The sequence below is a fragment of the Octodon degus genome, unplaced genomic scaffold (assembly GCF_000260255.1).
Source record: "Octodon degus isolate 3935 unplaced genomic scaffold, OctDeg1.0 scaffold00197, whole genome shotgun sequence".
NCBI classification, from domain to species: domain Eukaryota; kingdom Metazoa; phylum Chordata; class Mammalia; order Rodentia; family Octodontidae; genus Octodon; species Octodon degus.
In genome coordinates this window covers 4,094,044-4,119,217 of record NW_004524773.1, presented here as the reverse complement: position 1 = coordinate 4,119,217, position 25,174 = coordinate 4,094,044, and the positions used below count along the sequence as shown (strand labels likewise).

Sequence of the window (25,174 nt, the reverse complement as noted above, 5' to 3'; positions counted from 1 at the left end):
CGGCCCTTTTTGGCACGACCGTTGTTCCTTCTTTTTTTCGTCATCTTGGAAAAGAGGACCCGAAAGAGCAAGACTCATAGATTTAATAGTCAAATTCTATTGTGCAGCTAGATACAAAGGCAACACTTAAAAATCAATAGCATTCCTGCACACAATACAACAAATTCACTGAGCTAGAAATTGGGGAAACTACACCCATCACAATACCATCCAAAAAGAATAAGATGCTTAGGAATCCATTTAACAAAGAAAGTAAAAGATCTACATATTGAATGTCACAATACTCTGAAAAGGGAGATCAAAGAGGACATCAGAAAATGGAAAGATGTCATTTGCTCATGGATAGGAAAAAGCAATAGAGTGAAATTGGGCATATTCCAAAGTTATACAGATTGGATGTGATGCTGGTCAAAATGCCGTTAGCATATCTCACAGAACTACAGAAAACATGCCTAAAATTCACTTTGAAGCAGAAGAGGCTGAGAATAGCAAAAGCAATTTGGGGTAACAAAGGCAAGATAGGGAGCATCACAATCTCTGACTTGAAAAATACTACAAAGGTACTCTGATAAAATTATCATGGTACTGGCAAAACAAATAAACAAAAACATGACCTGAGGATGAGTGGAACAGATTAGACACTGCAACACAACTGTAAACCAACACAGCCACCTTGTCTATGACAAAGGGGTCAAACATGTTCATTGGAAGAAAAAGAGCCTCTTGCTGGGGATATGGCTCAGCAGCACAGAGGCTGACTGGTAAGCATGAAGTCCTGAGTCCAATTCCTGGTATGAAAGTGAAAGAAAGAGAGGAAAAAAAGGAGAGAGGGAAGGAGGAAGAGAGGGAGAGAGGGAGAGAAAGAGAAAGAGTCTCTTTCATAAATTGTGCTGGAAAAACTGGCTCTCTACCTGACAAAGTGTGAAACTAGACCCATGTCTATCACCATGCATCAAACCAAAGGGAAATGACCTTTTATTCCATTTTGTTTTGTTTTTTCTTGGCTTAACTGTGCTGTTCAGCCTTTCCTTGAACTCACTTTGTAGGCCAGGCTGGTCTTGAACTCACAGCAATCCAGCTATCGTCTTCCATGTGCTGAGATATTACAGGTGTGCATCACCACACCTGATGCTCTAGAATCAAAATGGATCAAAGATCTAAATATTAAAACAGAAACTAAATCTACTTGAAGAGAAAGTAGGTGGAAATTTGTTTTTCAAAAATGTATTTGGTAGAGTGTCTCACCACACAGCTCAGACTCACAATGATCCTCCTGTTTTCAGCCTCCCCAGGCCTGGGATTATAGGCATGTGCCACTATACCCAGACTTGGGGGCTGGTTCAGTGCTCGGCCTGTGGTGTCAAGGATCAATCCCAAGTCCCTGTGCTTGCCTAAGCTTTAGTCTACTGATCTATCATGTCAACACTAGGTAGAAAGTTTGAGGGCATAGATATAGGCAGAGATTATTATAAACAAAACCACCTGCATGGGAAATACTTCAAAGAATCAACAACTGGGATCTTCTCTTATTAAAAAGCTTCTGTATATGGGGCCTGGGAGATGGCTCAGTAGAATAAGCACTTGCCTGGCAAGCGCAAGGGCCTGCAATCCCTAGTTTCACCAAAAAAAAAAAAAAAAAAGCTTATGCACATCAAACCAAATCACCAACAGAATGAAAAGAAAACTCACAAAGTAGGAATAAATTTTACCAAATTTTCCTTCAGATGAAGGACTTCTATCTAGATGGGTTTTATACATAGAAATTTATTTATATGTATAGTTCTTTGTATGTATAAAAAATTTTTAAAAATCAGATCCTCCTCAAATTCAAAGACCTGATTAAAAAACATGCATCTAAGATGAATATGCAAGAAAATGAATATGCACTTCTCAGATGAACAAACCCAAATAGCAAATAAAATATGAAAAAGTTAAGTATCATTGCTCATTCAAGAGATGCAAACAAATACAACACTGGGGTAAGATTCTATCTCACCCCAGAAAGAATAGCTATTGTCAAGAAGTCAAGCAATAACAAATGTAGGATGGGCTGTGGGGAAAAGGGAACCCTTCTGCACTGTTGGTGGGAGGGTAGATTGTTACAACCACTATGGAAATCAGGGTGGAGTAGCCTCAAAAAGCTGAGATTGGAGGCCCCAGCTGAGGCAGTTATTCCCGTCTGGCTATCTTCCCAGAGGAGTCAAAAACATCACACCACAGTGTCACGTGTGTATGTGTGTTTGTAGCAACTGACTTTGTAATAGCTGAATCTTGGAAACAACCCACGTGTCCATCCACTGAGAAATGGTCACAAATACATAGTCTTTTTGTGCAATGGAGTACTTAACCGTAAAGAAGGACAAACTTGAGACTTCGGTAGATAAATGGATGCAACTTGAGACCAAGCTCATTAGGGAAATAATTCAGACTCACAAGTGTAAGCATCACGTCGTCTGATGTAAGAAACTGAAAGAGTAAATAAGGTTTAAAAGGTACAATAGATATTATGAAATGGCAGAATGTTCAAAAGGGAAAGGGCACCAGGATGGGAGGAAGAGGAAAGAAATGAATGGAAAAGGAAAAGATGGAAGATGGTTACCTTACCAGAGTCTCTTAGTTCACTGAAAAGGAAGGTTTGGGCTAATATCAATTGGAGAGTTTTTATAGCCATATCTTGTACTCTGAATAATCACTTTAAATGTAATGAATTGACTATTGTTATTTTATGTTGTTGTGAAATGTTGTTTCACTTCTTCTCCATGACAAACATGCCCTTCCTCTTCAAATCCTCATTACACTGGCAATATAGACCCTTCAGGTCCGGAATATAGACACAGGGATGGACTGAGGCCGTGGGAAGTCATGTGACTTTTGGGTAAGTGTTCAGGGACACCTTAGCTCTCCATGTGCCTTGACTAAATTCCAACTAAGGCCTGCCTGTGTCCTCCCTGCATGGCCTCTGCCCCTACCCTGCTGGATCTCCTGGGGTCACCCAGCCCCTGGCCCCGTGGCTGAAGGCATAAGGGAGCAGGCAGCATAAAGACCCTTCTGAGGCCAGAGAGCTCAGATACCCAGCAATGCATAGGCAGGGTACAGGAGGGAGCTGGCAGGCTTGGCCAGGAAAGGGGTGGAAATCGGGCTGCACCTCCACCTCCTGATTGGAAAGCCCAGTTCACATTCAGGGAATTTGTTTCCTGAAGTTGGCATTACCTGGCTGCCATGAACACCTGCCACAGTGCCAGCCAAATGATTCCTGATCCTTCTGGATGCCTGCAGGTCCCTGGCCTCGGAGCACCTGTAGAAGGTCCAGTCTTGAAGAGGCTGCAACAGCTCTGCCAAGGCTGAGCGAGAGAGCGAGACAGCGAGAGTGAGAGAGCGAGAGTGAGAGCGAGAGCGAGAGTGAGTGCCTTAGAGACAGCAGCTCACAGCAATTGTCCCCAGTATCTGGGTTTTCTGGGCCCTGGTGCTCAACAGCTGAGCTGAGCCTTCCCTGCCACAAGGAGGTGCACCTTGGCCTTGGACCTGCATTGCCAGTCCTGTTGTCATCTCCTGCAGTGAGCTGTTCCCTAGGTCCCTGGGGCCTGTCCCTGAGGCTTTGCCCTGAGGGATGGGCAGCTGCCTTTGATACTGTGAGGGCGGGGTCACAGAGGCTTAGGGAAGAGCATTGCGCCCTCTAGTGGAAAGCTCCTTCCAGAGGCACAAGGCGGGGGAGCTAAACTGACCTCACAGGAAGTGCGAGGCAGAGGAAGCAAATGAAGATGGGGGTGAGAGGAGGGTGGCAAGGACCAGGGTAATGGGAGACTCCAGGATAGGCAGCAGAGCAAGACTCTCTTTCCGCCGACTTTTGGGACTGGTCATCCTTGTGGGGACACCTCTGCCTTGTGCAGATTCTCCTGCAACATCCAGGAATTCTTCACAATAAGTACCAGTAGCTGTCCCTCTGCAGGTGTGACAACCTAAAATATGAAGATACTGGGAATGCCTCTGGAGGGCAAAGCCCAATCTGGCTGAGATGGGGAAGGTGATCATATGACTCCAGAAGTTCCAGACCAGGCACAACCTCACTATTTTACAAATCACTGTCTATCTATAGAGTTTAACAAAAGTGGGACGCGGAGGAATCTACGAATCTTATACAGAAAAACGGAATGGGACATTCACCCTTCCCTATTTGAAAACTTACTACAATGTATACCTAGAGCAGCACTTGAGAATGGCTGCAAGTCCCCACCTGACCTCTAGGGGGCAACATCAGAATACACAGTCCACACTAAAAAACTAGTTCCTGCCAAGTGAATTTAGTTTCGGCTTTGGGCACATGTCGCCCAATTTGCATCCCTGGGCACAGTAGAGCCTTCTAGGTCCCTCCCGCATGCCCTCTTCTCCCACCCACTTCGTCCTGGCACTCTGATGACCCAGCCAAGCCAGGGTTCTGTTTGGTCCCTTCCTTCCTGGCATCACCTTTGAATTAACAGAAAGAGGAACATAGGACTCAGCAGGGCAGACGACCAAGGCCAAGCAATTCAATGGGGGAGATGGTCACACCTCAACACAGACATGTAAAGACAGGGCCTGTCCCTGAAATCTGCCCCCAAGAACAACACTGCCTAAAGTCACTCACCTCCCCCAACGCACTCCTTCCTCCCCAGGACGTGGGGGTCATATCCATCCTGCCCACCCAGGGCTTCCTCTCCTCCTGGGACTCTGACCAGAGACCACACTGATGACCCCAGAGATACAGGGCAAGTCCCCTCACCAGTTATCACTCAGTCAGAAGTTCTCCATTCCCTACAGCCATCTCTGTCACCTTTCCCCTGGTAGTGAATTCTACCTTCACAGAGCACACAAGAACTTGAGATACACTGGGTGTCCAGCTGCCTTTTTGTGGCAAAAAACCCTGAATCCCTGGATTTGGGAACCCTGGGATCTCCATGGGGTGTGGATAGTCGTGAGGCCAGGACAGTGAGCCTGTCCTTCTCTTAAGTGACAGAGGCCCCAATATCCTAGTCCTCAAAGTGTGGTCTGAGGTAGCAAAACAATACAGAGCAGAAGACCCAGGGAAGGCAGGGCCCAGGGTAGGAGAGAGGAGGCTCCCTAGACAGACTCCACCCAGGTCAGGTGATGGAGGTGTGCCCAGGGCTGGGAGGAGGCTCAGCTCAGAAGAGAAAGGACAGCAGAGCTGAGCTGCTGAGCAGCCCTACAGGGCAGCCTTTCAGGAGCAGCAGCTCTTCACCGAGGGATGACGGAGCAGGCAGCAGAGACCATGGAGCCCCGCTCAGCTACTTCCCACAGAGGCCTTGTTCCCTGGCAGGGCCTCCTGCTTGCAGGTAAGAGGGGACAGTCCCTGGGTTGACAGGGGAGGATGAACATATAGCGACTGATGAGGCGCATTTGGAAGACAACACTCTGAGTGGACAGAGGTTTCTGTGTGGAGCCTGAGGGGAGGGGATTACAGAGGCACAGAATCACTCAGGGTATGGGAACTAAAACAGGAGGATGAAAAGCTCCACTTTTCTCTCATGTGATTTAGTCCCTATTAGGTAATGTTTTTGTTTTTTCAGACAGGGTCTCCCTATGTTGTTCAGGTTGGCTTTGAATTCCTGCCTCAGCTACCAGGTGCTGGGATTAGAAGGCTGGGTCACCACACCTGACAGGCCACAGCATTGTGAAACTGATGTTCACACCAAGTTCAGGGTGACCCTCCAACGAAAAACACACCAGGCTTATTAGGTATCAGGAGCCCTCACTCGTTCATCCACAGGTGTCTGAGGCTGTGTCAGAGCCTGGGCTCACAGAGCTCTCCGCCTAGTGGAAGGCAAACACACCAGGAAGGCCAGCTAGAGGGGAAGTCAGGCATTGACAAGGGCTACAGAGGGAAGAAGGCAGGAAAAGGAGAGGAATTGAAGACCCAGGTCTGCTGTGAGGGGTCAGAGAAGGTGGCTGCCCGGGCTGCCCTGAATGAGAGCAGGACCAGAGGGCAGTGAGCAGAGACCGCGCGGACAGCTAGGGAAGAGGGCTCCAAACAGGGAAGGACAGGTTCAGGGGCACAGAAGGGTGCTGCTGCTGGCCTCAGCACAGTCACACACACACAGACACACACAGACACACACAGACACACACACACACACACACACACACACAGACCATTAACATTAAGCAATGAAAACATCTTCTCAGGACTCAGAGTCCCATATGGCCATCCAATACATTTTTCTCTTTCTTTTTTCCAGTATTAATGAATTTCTTTCTCTCTCTCCCAGCCTCACTTTTAACCTTCTGGAACCCACCCACGAATGCTCAGCTCACCATTGAATTGGTGCCTTTCCATGCTGCTGAAGGGGGAGATGTTCTTCTACTTGTCCACAATTTGCCAGAGAACAGGATAGCTTATAACTGGTTTAAAGGTGATAGGGTTGATTCCAGCAAAGAGATTGCAACAGTTGAGATAGATACTAACAGAACTACTCCAGGGCGTGCATACAGCCATCGAGAGACAATATACCGCAACGGATCCCTGCTGTTCAAGAGTGTCAAACAGCAAGACTCGGGACTCTACACCCTGTACGTCATAAAGAGCAATTATCAGGTTGAACAAGCTTCTGGGCAGTTCCAGGTGCACTGTGAGTTATTCTCCATGACCTCGGGGTGTAGACTGGGGTGAATTCAACTTCATGCACACACAAACCTGTCCATCTTAGATGGTGTCCCCACCCAGTCACATCATGTCCCCAGTTGCACATTGAGCATAGAGTGCAGGATACACAGTGGAGTAAACTTCAGCAGATTGAAGTCCTCTACCTGAACCTGCCCAGCATAGGGAAGGAGAGGTGGATGGAGTAATGTGATCCAGGGAGATCTTCTCCATCAGTCCCTTGAGTCCCTTGCTGTTAACACAGCCCCAAGAGTGACTCTGAGGATCCTAGTCAGGGGATAGCCTGAGGGACTCTTGGGTCCCCCCCAAGAAGCTCAGCCCCAGGAGCCCCTGCCTCAGACCTCTGTCCCCAGCTCCAGCTCCTCACTCCAAGAGGTCATGGGGAGCTTGTTCTCAGGGTTAGAGTTGGGCCCACTACTTAAGGTCGATGGAGAGCAATAATCTAGTGGCTGGCTGAGCCTCAGTGTCCCTAATGCTGGTCACCAGCCAGAGCACAGCCCCAAGGGCCATATCGGGGTTAGAGCACCTGGAAATTCTTTCTCCTGAGACTTGGCATATACACACAGGTGACAGGCTCCTCAGGGCATTAGCCCCCTTGATGGACTTAGGAGACCCCACAGGAAGCTCAGTGTGCCCAGGGAAAGCGCAGAGGAGAACAAGACTCCTGGAAGTGTCCTGTCCATCCAGAACTGTTCCAGGTCATTCTGTGTTGGGGGCAAATATGAGATTGCTGATTAGGCATGGAGTATGCCAATGGCAGGAAACTGCAAGTATGTCTGGTTGATTTACCAATAACTTAGCAAACGAGATTCCATTTCCCATGGATCCCATAACAGGGAGACTCAGGCACAAAGAAAGACGATTGCTGGACCAGGGTCACACAGCCCACGGTGTGCCTCATAGGAATTGCATAGCTTTGTAAACTCAGCCCTGTGCTCTCCACCCAGGAAGATTTGTTGGATGTCTGTGACCCAGAGACCAGTTACTGATTCATGTTTTTTAATCTTGGTCCTTACTAGCTAACAGAGAGTGTGGTTGGATCAGAAAGACCAAATGTAGAAGTAGTCAATTCTTCCTCTAGAATTAAATCAGCTGCTTCAGCACCATGTCTGGGGCTTCCTCCTGAGGCAACAGATCCACAGCCTCCCTCACTAGGCTTCATGTCCTATCTTTCCTGGTGTGCTGAGGATCACTCTGCTGAAGTATAAAAGAAGACTTTGCTTTCTCACTCCCCACTAGACTGTGAAACCAACCCGCCCAATTATGACCAATTCAAAAGCTTTGTGATGACTGAGGGGAAGAATGAGCGGGGAAGGAAGAAAGGAAAGAAGGAAGGGAGGGAGGGAGAGAGAGAGGGAGGCCCAGACCCTTTCAAAGACTAAGACTTGCACACAGTGTTCTGGAAGGTTCCAGCCATATTACCAGCCTGACCTTCATGGATACTGAGACCCTTCCTCTCTTCCTCAGTCACTTGCTCCTAAGGCTGCCCAAGGAGTCACCTCACACAGTAAAGCTAGGACTGCTTGGGTATGGGAAGCATTTACAGAATGTTTGTTTGTTTCTGAGGCAGCCATGGGGCTCTTGGTCTCTGGTGTCATTGAAGCCACAGAAACTGCACTGCTCTGTGCACAGCCATATCTGGTTCTTTCCCTGTACCCTGCCCTTGAATTTCTCTCCTTCATTAAAGGCAGGATGGCCCATGGGCTCTGCATCCTTTGCTCCCTCACTAATGGCAAATGGTTGTGCTTCCTCTAACACCTGGGGCGAGGCACACCCTCCTGGGCACTAGGAAAGGCCACAGAAATCAGTCAGAGCAGCACATCCTCTAAGACTCTGTCATGACGTGGTGTCCGTCTCCATGGGTGAATCTGCCCTGTGTCCTGCTCCAGGGCTCTTCCCTTCCATAGCGACAGTGGGTAACACAGAACCCAAGTTATGCCCGAGCTTGTCCTCTGTCTGTGCTGACCCAGCTGAGGGTCAGAGGCAGTAGGAAAGAGCTGCAATGCCCAGAGCCTCAGGCTTGGCCACTCATTTGACTCCCCACTCCATTCTGCTCCCCACAGGGGGATCACATTCCTTCAGAGCTCCCTAAGCCTCTCTGAGGGGAAGCTGGACTGACAAGCACTGTCTGAAGTTCTCCCTGCCTGTGTCTCACAACTTGTGTCCCTGTGGTGACAACAGGATCACAGGTGTGTCCCCTTTCATGGTGAGATGCATCAGCCATTGTCATGTTAGGAGACTGTCTTATCTGGAAGAATTGAGTAAAACTGCATTTGCGATGCCTGGGGACAAAAGCCAGCAGGAATTTTACATGTGTGCTTGGGCATCTGCCTATAGTGTCCAATTCCCAGCAGTAAGGGGGAACATAGAATTCTACACTTCCTAATACGATGCACACCCTCTTGGAATTTGCTATCAGGCCGTCTTTATAAGAGAGATGCCTCAGCCCTCCTCTCTGACAAAGTCTGTCCACCCAGCACGGCTCAGAGGGCTCCCACTCAGGGGGTGGCTGATTTCAAACTGACCTCAGGAACCCTCTTTGATTCAGAAGTGACCCTGAAAGTCTTCAAAGTTTGGCCTAAGACCATCTGTTTCTCCTAGAGAAATATTTCTTTCAGGAATTAGACTGAAATCCTGGGTAGCAATGACAATTTTCCCATACAGCAGAAATTTAACATCTAATATTATAAACCTAAACCTGTCAAACACACATGGTCCATTAAGGCCAGATTCTCAATAGGTACACATGGTTCTCATCTTCCTTCTACAGTGGGGCACATTAGAGACCAAGGACAAGAGAGTGACCCAGCTCTCTAAAGTCTGTCTGTCCCCTCCCACTGTCCTAGAACATCCATTGTACCTGTGCTCATGGCAGCCACCAGCGAACACCCCAGCAGCTGCTCTCCCCACATGATGGCCTCAGGGTGCCACTGAGCTGAGTGGCAGGATTGGTGCTGTCCCTGTCGTGTGCGATTTCTGCACACACAATACTGCAACCAGGCTTTGGGTCTTCTCTAGGCTTTGGCACGATGGAGGTCCATCAGGACCTGTCTCTAGCACAGCCTTGCACAACAAAGCCCAGAGGAAATGCCCTGGGCTGAGCATGGAGGTCTCTGCAGCTGCAGGGGCTCAGCACCCACAGGAGCCAAGGCAAGCCAGGGGCTGGCAGCGAGGCCAGAAGAGGGGCCAGGGTCTCACCATGGCCAACTATTATGGCTAATCATGCATGACAAAGCCTGGGTTCTTCCCAGACAAATCTCAGGCTGCCTCTTGCCTGGGTGCTCAAGTCCTCCAGCCTCTGCCTGTGAGACGCACTCCTGTCTGGTCCTGTAAGGACTCAAGTTGGCTGAGAAATGAGAGAGCTCAACTGATGAAAACGCCTTTGCCCAGATCAAAGGAGCCACATGGGGCAATCTTCTCTCTGTTTTCTTCACAGTGGTGTTACCCAAACCTCACATCACAAGCAACAACTCCAGCCCTGTGGAGGGTGAACAATCTGTAGTATTAACATGTGAACCTGAGACTCAGGACACAACCTACCTGTGGTGGACAAACGGTCAGAGCCTTCAAGATGGTGATAGGCTGAAACTATCTAATGACAGCAGGATTCTCACTTTATTCAGTATTACAAAGAATGATACCGGACCCTATGAGTGTGAAACCCGGAATATAGTGAGTGGCAGCCGAAGCGATCCATTCACCCTGAATATTTACTGTAAGTAACTATAGGAAGCCCTTTCTGTTCCTTGTCTCAATCCAAGAAGTTCATATTTGTGATCCCAAATACATGTTATCAGAATCTCACCAAGTTAATTTCAATCTGCCACTCCTTGTGCAACCCATGGCAAAAATAAAGACACTAAAGCATATTTATAATTATGGGGAGCCAAGGGGTCTTAAGTCCACCCACGGTGATGGCTATCCAGAATAAAGGCCTGGACCCTGGGCTGAACCCAGGTTTTATTCAGTCATGAAGAGGGAGTAGCTTGAGGATGAATGACTGAGAATGGCAGGAAGTAGGTGAGTACTATAAACTGAGCTAGGTAGGAGGCCTGCATTTGCCTCTGTCCTATATAGAGAGAAAGACATGCAGAAAAAGTAATTTGCTTTATACTACTGAGATAGTATCTAATGTTTTGGCATCTGGTGCTTCAGCTTTGATGTGTAATCCTTCAAGCCCCAGAAGTCACAGCCTCTATCTCAAGGCTCAATCCCAGCCAACAGCATGGAGCATTGGTTCTTCATCCTGTCTCAACCTGGCTCATATTAAAGAGCAGCAGGTGTGGGTTATCAGGGAAACATGCATGCCATCTTCAAACACTACCACCAGCACCACCGCTAGACTAATATGCATTGCTTAAGGCCAATTAAAAAGATAAAGAGAAGTCCTAGCCAGTTCTGTACCTATCAATACAAGGAAACAGAGTTAGATTCAGCCAAAATGGAGAGGATCCCTCTTCTTTCAAAGGAGAGCTGCTCAGGTGGTCCTCCACAAGTAACCTCTATTCTCCTATGGTCCCAGCTAACCCTCCAACCAGCAGGGTCAGAGAGACCAGCTCACTCAGTCTCTCTCTTAAGTCCAGAAAGCAGGCCCTCACACTTGGACACTTGAGTTGACCATACTATCCTGGCCCTGTCATCCACACAGGCCTGACCTTCAGCCAAGACCAGGAGGGACGGGGCTTCTCCTATCTGTGGAGATTCATTAACCACCTGTGATCAAAAAATGGGGATGACTGAGGCTCAGTGAACAGAGAGTTATGACTGGGACTTTTTTCTGTGTCTGTAGTATGGCGGATGGAACCCAAGACCTTTTGCATCCTAGGCAGGTGCTCTACCACTGAGCTACGCCCTCTAACCTGGTTGGGACTTGCTAAGAACAAGGTTGTACTTGGTGCAGAGGGCTGCTCATCCTTCTCCAAGCTGGAACTTCCCCTTCCCTGTGATGACATCACATATGGCTTTATTCTGTTTACTACACATGGCCCGGATGACCCTATCATACTGCCCCCAGAGACCTATTTCCATCCAGGGACAACCCTCAACCTCTCCTGCCATGCAGCCTCTAACCCAGCTGCACAGTATCACTGGCTTCTCAATGGGAGCCTCCTGCAGTCCCCGCAGGAGCTTCACATCCCTAATGTCTCTGCAAATAATAGTGGATCTTACACCTGCCTCGCTAATAACTCTGCCACTGGCCTCAGCAGGAGCACAGTGAAGACTGTTATAGTCACTGGTAAGTGGACCCTGGACCAGCAGCTCCAAGCTCTTGGGTGGTCCTTTGATAGTCTGGAAATAGTGGGAAAGAAGTGGATTCTCAGCCAGTGTGTGTGTACACAAGGGAATCCCCAGCCTCCCCGAGCGTTGTGCCAGCTCCCTGAGACTGCTCTCCCCTTGCTTTCCTGATTTCTCTTGGCTGAGCTGGAGTTGAGCCTGGAAAGTAGAGAGGAAATTCTCACCCCAGGAAGCTCCATAGAGTAGGTGGAGATTCCATGGGGGAAGGGTCCTTGAGGTCAAATAGCTTCTTTCTGCCATTCATTCCTTCTATCTGTTTTGTTTATCTCCTCCTTGAGCCAGAAGGAGCCCCAAAGGCTTTGATCCATCTTTGTGCTCCTTCTCTCCAAATTAGAGGAGGAAATCCCTCCTGGACAGGCTCCAGCAGCTCCCAGCTGTGCTCCAGCCTGCCCCAGTGCCTGGCTCTGCTCTGGCTCTAGATGGGGTGGGACAGGACAGGTGGAAAGGTGTCTGGGAGGTCTGTCCTCAGTCTGCCAAATCGGATTCCCAGTGGGCAGCTAGCCTCCCCACCCACCGTGCAAGGAAATGAAAAAGCGCAGCTCAGGGCAGATGTCCCTGAGCTGTGTCCTGCTCTGAAGTCCCAGCTGTGTGAGGCCAAGGACACAACCGCAGGTGAGGTTGTGGACACAACCTGCACCATAGAGAGCAGGAAGTGTCACAGCTTGGGGACATGGGGGACTTCACTGTGGAGTCCTTGCAGGAGGAAAGGGCAGGGACCTAAGAGGAGTATTTGTGGAGGTAATGAGGTCAGCCTTTGGATAACGCTGTGACCACTTATCTCTGCTGACTTCCTCCACTGTGGAATTTAATGCATAGGCCAGGAAATAAAAGTCTGTCCAGCTCTGGGATTACAGGCATGTACCACCGCAGCAGGCCTTTTTTGTGGTGCCTACACTTGCTAGGCAGGCACGTATGCCACTGAACTATCCCTTTCAACACCCCCCACCTTGATTACTTTTTTTTTTTTTTTTAATGTATTTGGTACAGAGTCTCACTACGCAGCTCAGACTCCTAATGATCCTCCTGTTTTCAGCCTCCCCAGCGATGGGATTACAGGCATGCACCACCACGCCCTGTCTCCAGGTCTGCCTTAGCACGCCTGGGGGGGTTATCCTACTAAGTTCCCTGTGCTTGCCTAAGCAGGAACTTAGTCCACTGAGCTATCTCACCAGCCTTTTATTACTATTTTTAACTAACATTTTATACATTTTGTGGTGTTTACAATGTGATTTTTGGTATTTGTCTATGATGTAAAATGATGGAATCAAAACAATTTATCTATCACCTCTTTTTTCTCTCATTTGTATGATGAGATATTTGAAATATACTGTCTTAGTACTGTTGAAATATACATTATCATTGATTGAAATTATCCTGTCATGCAATAGATCTCAAAACATATTCCTTTTGTCCATCTCAAACTTTGCACCCTTTGTGTTTGTTTGTTATTTTTTTGGCAAAAACAAGGAATTGAACTCAGACCCTTGTGCTTGCTAGGGAAGCGCTTATTCCACTGAGCCATCTCCCTGTCCCGCTATTTTGCACCCTTTGACCAACTTCCATTCCCCTCATTCCCTACTGCCTGGCCTCTAGCAACCATCACTCTGTTCTTTATTCCTATAAGTTCTTTTTGTTTTGAGATTTCATATATGGGTCGTCGTTATGCTCTTTATTTCTATAAATTCAGTTTTTCTAGATTTCTCATATGATTGAGATCGTGCAGTATTTCCCTGTGCATAGCTTATTTCACTTAATGTAGTGTTCTCCAAATTTACCCATGCTGTCAGAATCACACAATAGCTTTCTTTGTCAAGACTGACCAGTGTTCCATTGTGTACACATACCACATTTTCTTTATCCATTTATCCACTGATGGACACTTAGTTTCGGTATCCTGGCCACTGTGAATAATGCTGCACTTAATGTGGAAGTTTAGTTATCACTCCAGAAGACTGATGAGAATCCTTTGTACGTACATCCAAAAGAGGAATTTCTGAAGCATATGTTGGTAACATCCTTTCACCTACAAAAGCTTTTCATTTTCATGGGGTCCAACATATCTATTTTTCCTAGTGTTGTTTGTTGCCTATGCTTTTGGTATCAGAGCCAAGAAATCTTTACCAAATCCAAAATGATGAAGGTTTCCTGTGTTTGCTTCTAAGAATTTTAAAGGTTTAACATTTACATTTAGTTATTTGACTCATTTGGAGTTAATTTTTGTGTATAAGGTTAAGTAAAGTTTTGGCTTCTTTGATTTGCATGGATATCCAGTTTTCTCAGCATCTTCATTGAAAAGACATTGCTTTTGGCATGGAACAGTTCTGGAGCCCTCATCAAAAGTCATCTGGTGGACCAGGGAGATAACTCAGCTGCTTAAGCACCTGCTTGGCAAGTGGAAGGTCGAGTTTGATCCCTAGTACCACCAAGAAAAAAAAAAATCATCTGGCCACAGGGGTGCAGCTGGATAGAATGAAATAACTTCTAATATTCTGTAGCACAGAAGGATAACTATGTCCAACCGTGCTTAAGTCTATATTTTAGAATAAGTAGCAAAGACAATTCTGAATGTCCTGACACAAACAATAATAAACATTTGAAGTGACAGATCTGCCATTTGCCCTGATCTGATTGTCACATGTTATATATGTATACTAAATGCTATGTTGTACTATGTACACATATGTACTTATATGAAAATTAACATTTTTAAATTTTTAAAGTCATTTGGACATCTATGTGAGCATTCATTTATGGGCTTTTTATTGTTTCACTGATTATATATCTTTATGCCAACAACACATTGTTTTGATGACTGTAGCTTTGTACTACATTTTAATTGCCCTATTTAGTGGGTTCCTCTGTTCTCATTCATGGAGTTCTGATCATTTTGGTCCCTCTCTAGAACATGTTTCAGTAGTCTGTGTAGGAGTGGCTTTGTCATCATGAAATTCTTTAGTTGTTCTTTGTCATGGAAGTATTTCATTTCTCCATCAAACTTGAAAGGGAGTGCAGGGTATAGTAGTCTGGGCTGGAATTTGTTTTCATAGAGGACTTGAAGTACTCTGCTAGATGGTCTTCTTGACTTCATGCTTTGTGAAGAGAAGTCAGCCTTAATTCTGATGGGCTTTCCTTTGAATGTGATCTGCTTCTTTTCTCTAGCAGCTTTCAGCATATTATTCTTGTGCTGGATTTCTGGGATCTTGACTAATATATGTCTGTGTGTTTTTCATTGGGTTGAGGTTACATGGCGTTCTGCATGCTTCAGTTACCTGAATGCCAGATTGTTTCCTCATATTTGGGAAGTTTTCTGCTATTACTTCTGCCCATATTCTTTTTACATCATTTGTATTGACTCCTTCTTTCTCATTGATGCTTATTAGTCTCACATTGTTCATCATGATTTATTTTTTCCTGCATCCTGGTTATTTTTAAGAGATCTTTTCTTACCTTTTCACCAGCTGCACTAGCGCCTTCAAAATCTGAAACACTATCTTCACTTTCACTCAAATGATTTTGCAAGCTTGTGATTGAGATTTTAAGTTCCCCTATATCTCTTGGACTCTGCTTCAGGCGATCTATTTTTTTCCTGTATTGCTCATTCAAGGAATTCATCATTTTTCTAATCTCCTCTATTTTTTTTATCAATGTCTTCTTTAGAAGCAGTTATTAATTCTTTTACTGCAGAATTTTTTTTCAGATCAGGTTTCCTCCATGTGTTTCTGCATTTGATTCTTTACTTCAGATACTATTAATTCAGAGATTTCTTTTTTATTTCCAAGACTATTTCTACTCTGAGTCCCTCTATACCTTTCTGCAGTTGTTTCTTTATTTCAGACGCTATTGATTCAGAGATTTCAGCTGTGTGATTCCCATTTTCTTCTGTGCTAGTGCCCTTTGCACTTGTTATGGATGACCTTGGGGTCTGAGATTGCATTTTGCTCCTTCTTTTTGCCATCTTGTATAGCACTGTGCTCTGACCTTTGTTGTACAGCTTTGGTGCAGTTAAACCTTAGCACCTACTGAAATTTGGGTGCAGATCTACAAAGTTTGAATTTATCCAGTTGTGCCTGGCTTGGGTCCAGCTGCTGTGCTCAGCTCCCTCCTGTTGCAGTCCTTGAGAGTGAACCTGTTGTACCCCTCTGGCAAGATGTTCTGCTCCTGGACTAGCTGGATGGTTCTGTCCCCTACTCTCTCTGCAGGGACTGCAGCTGCAGAGTTTCACTCCAGGCCTGTATGCCAGGTTTGAGCTGGATAAGGGGACGCAGGGAAGAGAGGAAGCACTCCTACCCACACACTCACTAGGCCTGGACTTGGGCTGGATCTGGGGGTCCCGACAGTATGGCAAAAGTTCTCACTCACTTAGTGGGCTTGGTTGGGGGGATCCAGAGTGGTGGAGGGGTCCTGAGGGGGCAGCAGAGGGTCTCACTCATGCGGTGTGCCTGGGCTTGGACTGGACAGGTCCTGTGGGCACAGGGTAGTCTGAAGCTCTCCCACACACTTGCCGGGCCTGGGTTTGGGCTTGATCTTGTACTACATTTTGAAATCAGAAGTGTGAATCCAATTTCATTCTTCATTTTTAAAGTTGTTTTAAGTATTTAGGATCTCTTGAGATTATGTACAAATTTTAGGAATGGATTCTTGTATTTCTGCAAAAGGTGTCCCTGAGTTTTATTTGCTTGTTTGCTTTATTATTGCTGGTTGAAACCAGGGCCTTCACACTGAGCTACATCCCCAGTCACCACCACCACCATTTTTGTACTTATTTAGGGTCTCATTAATTTGCTAAATTCCCTGAGCTTGGCTTAAACTTGAGGTCATCCTGCCTCGGTTTCCCAGAGTGCTGGCTTTATTGGATGCACCATGACAACCAACTGAAAATGTCACTGAGATTTTTTTGCCATAGTTTTATTGATAAATAAATAGCAATGAGACAATTTCAAATCAAATCAGTAGGACAGTTTCAATAATTAACACACTGCATACATTCTTCTTAGTGGTTAATTGCTATACAAGATGCGGACTTGATATCCTATTTACAAACACCATTAGAACAAATCACTCTATTCATTAAGAGAATGTAACTATATATCTATCCTAACCATTTTGAATACAGATACAAAATGAACATTCATCTGTATACCCTTGTTTTGTTAAGTTCCGTTATTTGAATATTATAGGCGTGTAAACTCAGCAAAATATTCTAAAAGAGTCCAGTATCCCATAATAGTATTGGGTCTTCTGCTTAACTGGCAATGTCAGAAATTGTTGACCTGAGTCCCCCACAGCTCAACATAACAGCATGGCTTTATTTCTTATATTTCGCTTTTATACTTTTCTTTGGATGGTTAAGACCAAGGTAAAGCAGGACCTATGCAACCGGAGTTGTAGCTCTTGGGTCTGATAAGGTCAGTGAAATGCCCTCAGGATTTATCCTGAGATCCTGTACCTCAGATTGTAGAACCTTTGTCAGTGTCAGCCATGTGTCACTGAGATTTTGATAGGACTTTAATTGAATCTATAGATCATTTGGAGTAGTACTGTCATCTTAATAATACTGTCTTCTAATACCTACACATGGGCAGGGAATGAGGGCACACAGCTGTGATCCCAGTACTTTGGAGGGTGAGGCAAGAGGAAGCCAGACTGAACTACATAGCTAGACTCTGTTTTAAAAAATAATAATAACTTCTCAGTTATGGCTTCTTTTCCCCCACTATCAGGGATTGAACTCAGGACCTTATGATTGCCAGGTAGGCGCTTATGCCACTGATCTCCCTGGCTCTCAGTTATGTCCTTTTAAATATTTTCAGCAATGTATTATAGTTTTGTTGAGTATAAGTCTTTCACTTCCTTGATGAAACTGATGGGTTTGTAGTATGGAGTCTTGATTCCCAATGTTTAGTACTGAGCTAGATCCCCAATGTTTCTGTTGCTGTTTTCTTGAGATAAACTATTACTGATTTGCTAAATTGTTCGAGGTAAATTTCAATTTATGATCTTCCTTCCCTCATCCTTCCAAAATACTAGGTTTACAGCCATGTACCACCACAGTCAACTTGAAGTTTATTTCTAAGTATTTCATTTTTTGATGCTTCTATAAATGGATTTTTTCTTAATCTTTTATATTGCCTGTGGTTAGCATATAGAAATACAACTGATTTTTGCATTTGATTTTGTTATTCTTCAAAGGCTTAAATTTGCTTATTAACTATAATAGTTTTGTGGGTTCTCTAGGATTTTCTGCCTATAAGTTCTTGTCATTGGAAAATGAAGATAGGTTTATTTCTTTCTAATGTGGATGTCTTTTATTTCTTTTTCTTGTCTTTTTCTGGCTAGGGTGTCTAATACTACATTAAGTGGAAGTGAATATAGGCATCTTTGTATTGTTTCTGATCTTAGAAGAAAAACCTGTAGTCTTTCACTGAGTCTGACATTAGCTGTGGATTTTTTAAAATTTTATTTTATGTATTTGGTACAGGGTCTCACTATGCAGCTTGGACTTGTAGTTACCCTCCTGTCTCAGCCTCCCCCATGCTGGGATTATAGGCGTGCTCCCCCACGCCTAGTTTCAGTGACCCTCTCAGTGCACCCAGGGTTGGGCCAGCATGGCATGCAGTACAGGGGACTAAACCTCAGTTCTTATGTTTGTCTAGGCAGGAACTTAGACCACTGAGCTATCTCCATGGCCCTAGCTGTGGATTTTTTTATATATGATCATTTAGGTTAATTCCATTCCTAGTTGTGTTATTTTATTTTCCAGTATTGGTGACTGAACCCAAAGGATGCTCTAGCACTGAGCTAAATTCCCAGACCTTTTAATTATTTTTAAATTTTTGGACAGAGTCTTGATAAATTGTCACCGTCAGCCTTGACCTTACAATCTTCTTGCTTCAACCTCCATAGTAGTTGAGATTACAGGTATGTACTATTGCCCCTAGCCTAGTTTGACTGGTTTTTATTTTCAAGAAAATAAATTTTATCTGACCACCGGATTTCCTCTACTCTGGACAAAAAGGGCATGTGGACTGTTTGCTACAAATATGGATGAAACTTCTGTTTTTACATATGGTCTGGCTTTTCTCTGTATATTTACATAGAAGGAAGGAAGGAGCAGGGTTATTGAATGATTTCTGAGAATTATTCAAGACCTCATTTGAATTGCTCAATATTTTACTTTTTCACATGTATTAATTCTCAAAATAGTCACTTAAAAAGCTAAAATTTTACTTTATACATATTTATTACAAATATGTATGGGAGGTACAGTTAGTTTAAATAATTACTAGTTAATAGAAAAACTAAATTTTATCAAATGCTTTTACTCAGTCAGATCTATTCACATTTTCTACTTCACAACTCCTTCTGTTTCTAGGAATTTGTCCATTCCATCTAAGTTAACCAATAGTTGGCATAAAATTATTCATTGTACTCTTAAAGTCATTATTCTGAAGAACTGATAATAATATTCTATTTCTTTTCTAATTTTAGTAATTTGAATCTTACTTTCTCTTAGAAGTTAATCTAGATAAAAGTTGTCACTTTTGTTCATCTTTTCTGAAGGACAAACTTCTGCTTTCATTGATTTTTCTCGGCTGCTTTTCTCTATTTTATTTATCATTATCCTAAATTTATTTACTTCCTTCAACTAGCTTTCAATTTAGTTTATTCTTTTTCCATATCCCTAACTCATATTCTAGATTGTTAAATTTCTTTGTCTTTTTTTTTTAATGTGCTTAGTATGGGGTCTCACCACACAGATTGGACTCGGAGTGATCCTCCTGTTTTCAGCCTCCCAAGCGCTGGGATTACAGGCTGTGCACCACCATGCCCAGTATCAATCTTGTCTCAGTGTCACCTAGGGCTGAGGACAGCAGGGCAGGCTCGGGATTGAAACCCAGGGCCTGCATCTCCCTAAACAGGCACTTTAATCCAGTGAGCTATCTGGGCAGCCCTTGTCTTTTTGGACACAGGATTGCCATATGCAGTTTAGGCTGGACTTGAGCTCCCTTTGTATCCTAGGCTGGTCTCAAACCCCTAATGATCCTCCTCTCTCAGCCTCCTGAGTGCTGGGATTCCAGGTGTGTGCCAATACTCCCAGCTTAGATTATTAAATGACATCTTTTTTAAATGTTTGCAATTACAATTTTGAGTATCTTTCATGCAATTCTTAATTTCTTCTAGCCTCAGGTAACTCAACTGAAAATTGTAATAAAGTACCTGCTTCATGGTATTGTTCTAAATATTTAATATGTTAACTATCCTTCAGGAAGAATTCACGGGAGGAAAAAAATGTTACATAAATATTAACTGCTATGACTACTCCTATCACTATTAGCCTTGAAGTCAGGCAGCCAGATTGACCTCTTCTCAGCCATTGGAAGTTAAGTAAGCCTTTTCAGCACTCTAAGCCCAGTCTGTTATCCATAATAGGAAATAAAGCCTGCTTCACGGAGAGGGCCCAGGAGAGCCCTAAACCACAGTTCATATCTAACCTGTGTGCAGGACAAAGAAAAGGAAGCTCTTGACTGCAGCACAGCTGGGTCTCAGACAGTTTGCACCAGGCTGATAGAGAGTTCTCAAGCCAAAGTCTCCCATCAGAGAACTCTGTCCGGCAGAGTTGGGTCTGCTTACGCCCTGCTGACCACTGTGGGAAGTGAGGTCTCTGTGCTAAGGAGGTGGTGAATTCTGGGTGCACTCATCTGAGTGGCTGTCACGAAAGCCCCTCCCATAGGAGAGCTGAGAGGCACGTATTTCCACAGGAGAGCTGAGGGGCACACATCCACAGCCACCACAACCGCAATCCTGTGAAAAATATGGAGCCACAATACTATAGGAAGATACAAATATAAAAATAACAAGAATCCTTTCTCATACTTGTGGAGTCTTCAAACAACTACAGAAAGAACAGGACAGAATTACAAAATAGGACACTAGTGAGAGGGGTAAACGTTACAAATCCTGCCAGTCACCTCACAACATTCTTTCCACAGAAATATACATCTGTTGAAGGAATGAATAGATACTACTTCACATTAATAATTGGGTCTCAAGGCACCCCACTATAAGATAGTTTCAGTTCATTACTTTTTTCTTTCCACGGCAGATGATTCAACACAAGAAAGTGCTAGCCTTTCAACTGGGGCCATTATTGGCATCGTGATTACAGTTGTAGCTGGAGTGGCTCTGATAACCATCCTGGTGTACTGCCTGATTCTCAGGAAGACTGGAAGGTAGGATGTCCTTTCTACTTCTCCCATTTCCTCCAAGGCCATTTGCCATGCTTGGGAGAGGGAACGGACCTTATACCTCTGTCTTGGGGACGGGTGTCCTCTTCACTTTCCTAAACTGCTGCTCGGTGTTAACTCTAGTGGGTCTCCATGCTCCTGTCCTCATCCTACTGTCTCTGGGTCATGGTTGCTGTCATCCCCACGTAGCTCCGAGGAACAGATCCAGTTATGGCCCTCTATCCCCCCAGTCAGGAAGCCAAGGTCCAAGAAGGTGAACAAATGAGGAAATGAAAGGAACAGCAGATGAAAGTAAGTCATCTGCTCTGTTGGCCACAGTGGCAGGAGGAGGGAGGGACAGGAGAGGAAGGGAGATGAAGAGAAAGCAGAGACAACCCGACTCCCCTTGGGCAGTAAATAAAATAAGGGGGAAAAACAAACAAAATCTATGCAAAACAAAGTAGGGGAGACACCAAGGTAAAGTAGGCAGGAAGAGTCAACAGAGACTAACTTGCACAGCTGGGGAGGTAGCTCAGGGCAGAGTGTTTGTCCTGGGTTTGACCCCAGCACCAGGAGAAAACAAGCTATAAATGTGGACATGGCTCCAACAGGAAGGAGTACCCAGTAGAAGGGACTACATCGGCTTGAAGAATGAGGCTTTAAGAGGAAAGGCAGTGCCAGCCTTGAAATGAGTAGACATCAAGGAGTGCTGAGAAATTTTCTGCTGACAGTGTCCTTCCTAACTCAGGGATCAGAGGTCCTGTGCACGGGAATAGCAGTCACAGTGTCTGGTATCTATTTAGGGCAAGCGACCAGCATGACCTCACAGAGCACAAGCTCTCAGTCTCCAACCATAGTAAGTAAAGCCACTTACCCAGTAGAACAGGTATTTCCAACGTGTGCCCTGCCCTCGCAGAGAATCCCACATTCACCAGCTACTGGGATGTCTACTTCCCAGCCCGAAGTTGACACAGGTCCTTAAGCCCTTCCTACTCAAAGAGTCAGACATAGCCTGGAGGGAAGCTCATGCCACCTGAGCTAGGTAGACATGAAAATTTGTTTCTTCATGTTTACTCCTTCCTCTTTACCTCTGTGACGGATATGATAGCCTATTGCTAAGAAACACATATGAGGTGGGGGAACCTAGGCCTTGTGAACTGATAGAAGTTTTCAGGGGTGCACTGAGGCCTCCCATGGTCCCACTCCCTGCCCCTCGTCTGGTTCTAGTGCACTGATCTGGACCACTGAGGAGATCCTGAGGAGAACAAATCCCTTAAGTGATCATGGGGTTCCTGCCTTGTCCCCCCACAACCCCACCTGCCACTTCGTCCCTTAAATCTTGAGGCCTTAAGTGAGCTCTGCATTTCCATAGAGTGCTAACTCTTCTTTTGCTTCCCCAGGTCTGAGCCCTTCCAACAACTCTCCTAACAAGGTAAGCACAGTCAGTTTCATTGGCTCATTTTCTCAAATGGAAACATTCCCAGAGAGAACGGATTGTTTTTGAAGACACAGATGTGAGATCGAGTTTGGGCCTACCTTCCTCAATAGAGCAACAAGGAAGCATTGGCGAATCTCTTGCATGAGTCCACCTCACAGCGAGAAAGTGTACTTTGGAATAGTCCGCATCATGGCTGTGTGTAAATCCTAGCTGTGATGACTAGTAGCTCTGTGGCCCTTAGGACATAACATAAGCTCTTTGCACTTCAGTTTTGTTCAAAAGGATGTTTAAGCAACCACATGAGTTAACATGTAAAGCATCCAACACAGTGCCTCAAACAAGGAAGTCACATCCTCCTCCTCCTTTATCTACCTTCAGTCTGACCCTGCTCTTCCTGTCAAAGGATAGCTTCCATTCTAATGGATCTGGGGCCCTGGTTTCTTTATAACAATTTTATAGAATTTTTTTTCTCATCTCCATCTTTCAGTGAAATAACACATATACTAAAACATGCTTATTCCATAAGTATGCTTTTTAAAAATTTATTTATCTTATTTATTTATTTATGTGTGTGGGTGTGTGTGGCCAGCTCAGCCTACCTGGGGGCGGGGCTGGCTGGCATATGGTGCTGGGGGATTGAACCGCGGTACCTGTGCTTTGCTAAGCTTGTTCTAAGTAGGTGCTTTAGACTACTGAGCCATCTCACCAGCCCCATAAGTATGCTTTTGCAGTATGTGAACTTTCACAAGCTGAATACCCCCATGAAAACAGCACCCATCAAGACACTATATGTCTTCCGCACCAACAAAACTTTCCAGTCACCTTCCTACATCATGTCTGCTATCCTGACAGCACACCCGTTTTCTATCAGTCAGTGTAGTTTTGTGAGGTTCGCCTACGTTGTGTATGTCTGTGATGTGTTCATCCTTACTTCTGTATTATTGTATTCCATGGCCTTACACCATCACCATAGTCTAGCTCTTGGGAGACCTACTCACCATCATAGAAAGCAGAGAATAAGCCCTTTTCAAAGCTCAGTGTTTCAAAGAGGTGGCAGCACAGTGGTGTGGAACCCCACCAGCCATGGTGAGGTGCTGGCCTGTGAGAGTAATTTAACTGATGGGCTCTTGTCCTTTACAAGTGGATGAAATCTATTGTTTCCTGAATTTCAATGCCTCCAAAAGAAAGCAATCAACTTCAGAGTCCCCACACTCTACAGTAACAGAAGTAATTTATTCAGAAATAAAGAAGTAATGTTACCTGCCCTGTCACTGTACTGCCGATGTACTCATCTCTCACCCAGAGGAAAAGGAAAAACCGTCTCCCATGTTCTGTCCTCTCTCTAACACCACCTCAGGCTGCAACACCTTCTCCCTCCAATGTCAGTAAATGAAAACGTACATTGTGGAGTCTGCAGGAGATCCAGCCTCCCTGACACTGGAAGAAGGCAAAGCCAATTTTGTAGGAGAACTGCCAGCTTCCCTGCCCCTTCCCCTTCCCAACCTACTTGTGTTATAAAGTTATTTATTCAGAGCATACTCATTTATTCCCAGCCCAGACCTGTCCTATCAGAATGTGCAACTTGAATATGCCGTTGTTTGAGGGTAATTTCCTCTCCCCTTTAATTACAGGTACCAGGAAAGAAAAGAAAGTAAAATCGATAATGGCTTCTCCTTTCTCTCCAACCCTGATGTGAAGCCTACCATACCCAAGAAAACCAAATATGTAACCAACCAACAGTGCACTGGGAAATCCTACGCTTTTTGTTTGCTGTGTCGGGGTCTAAACATCTTGCTGCTTAGCTAAAATATCATCTAAGCCCTTTGGCAAGCCCATCTCCAGAGAATCCACTAGGAACAATTAGGAAAACAGTGGGCCAAGGGCCACAGGCAATGCCCAGTGGAAAATGCTGAAGTGCACTTACATCTTTAATATCTGCGAGGGCTTTATTCAAGGAACTGCCTGGAGAAGAAGAGACTACAGCTCCTATGGGAGACTCAACATTAAAGAAATGAAATCTTGGGGCTGGTGAGATGGCTCAGTGGTCTAAAGCACCTACTTAGAACAAGCTAAGCTAAGCAAAGCACAGGGACTGCGGTTCAATCCCCCGGCACCACATGCCAGCCAGCCCCGCCCCCTGGTGGGCTGAACTGGCCACACACACTAAATAAATAAATAAATAAATAAATATTAATGAGATTAAAAAAAAAAAAGAAATGAAATCTGCTAGAACTTGGGCAAAGAACAGAATTATCCTTCGTTCATTATTTAAAATTACTGTAAAGAACACACAAAACTGGAGGCACATGGTTTTCTCCTCTTCTGAGACATTCCGCCACTTTGATTTCTGGACCTTCTTGCTTAATTTGTGTAACTTCTGCCCTCTGAAAAGGAGTATTTTTACTTCATGTGTAAGCTGACCTGACTGCCTTGCTACACAGGAAGCCATTAAAAGCCCTCAGGCCCCCCAGCCAGGAGCCTCTCAAGGTTTTGTTGTTGTTGTTGTTGTGTTGTTGTTAAAGGCATCAAATAAAAAATAAGAAACTTCCCTCATTCATTCCAGAA

General features: G+C 45.0%; 2 protein-coding genes across 3 annotated transcripts in view; both read left to right on the top strand.

The window, feature by feature from the left end:
* Cxcl17 (C-X-C motif chemokine ligand 17) overlaps window positions 1–25,174 on the top strand; it is a 199,528-nt gene that overhangs the window by 45,749 nt on the left and 128,605 nt on the right. The window lies entirely within an intron of this gene.
* On the top strand, window positions 5,249–22,081 carry LOC101573824 (carcinoembryonic antigen-related cell adhesion molecule 1). The gene is made up of 6 exons (XM_023704520.1): window positions 5,249–5,327; window positions 6,261–6,620; window positions 10,089–10,367; window positions 11,634–11,888; window positions 21,051–21,177; window positions 21,975–22,081. The coding sequence occupies exons 1-6, from the start codon at window positions 5,264–5,266 to the stop codon at window positions 22,033–22,035; spliced, it is 1,146 nt and encodes a 381-aa protein (XP_023560288.1). The 5' UTR covers window positions 5,249–5,263; the 3' UTR covers window positions 22,036–22,081.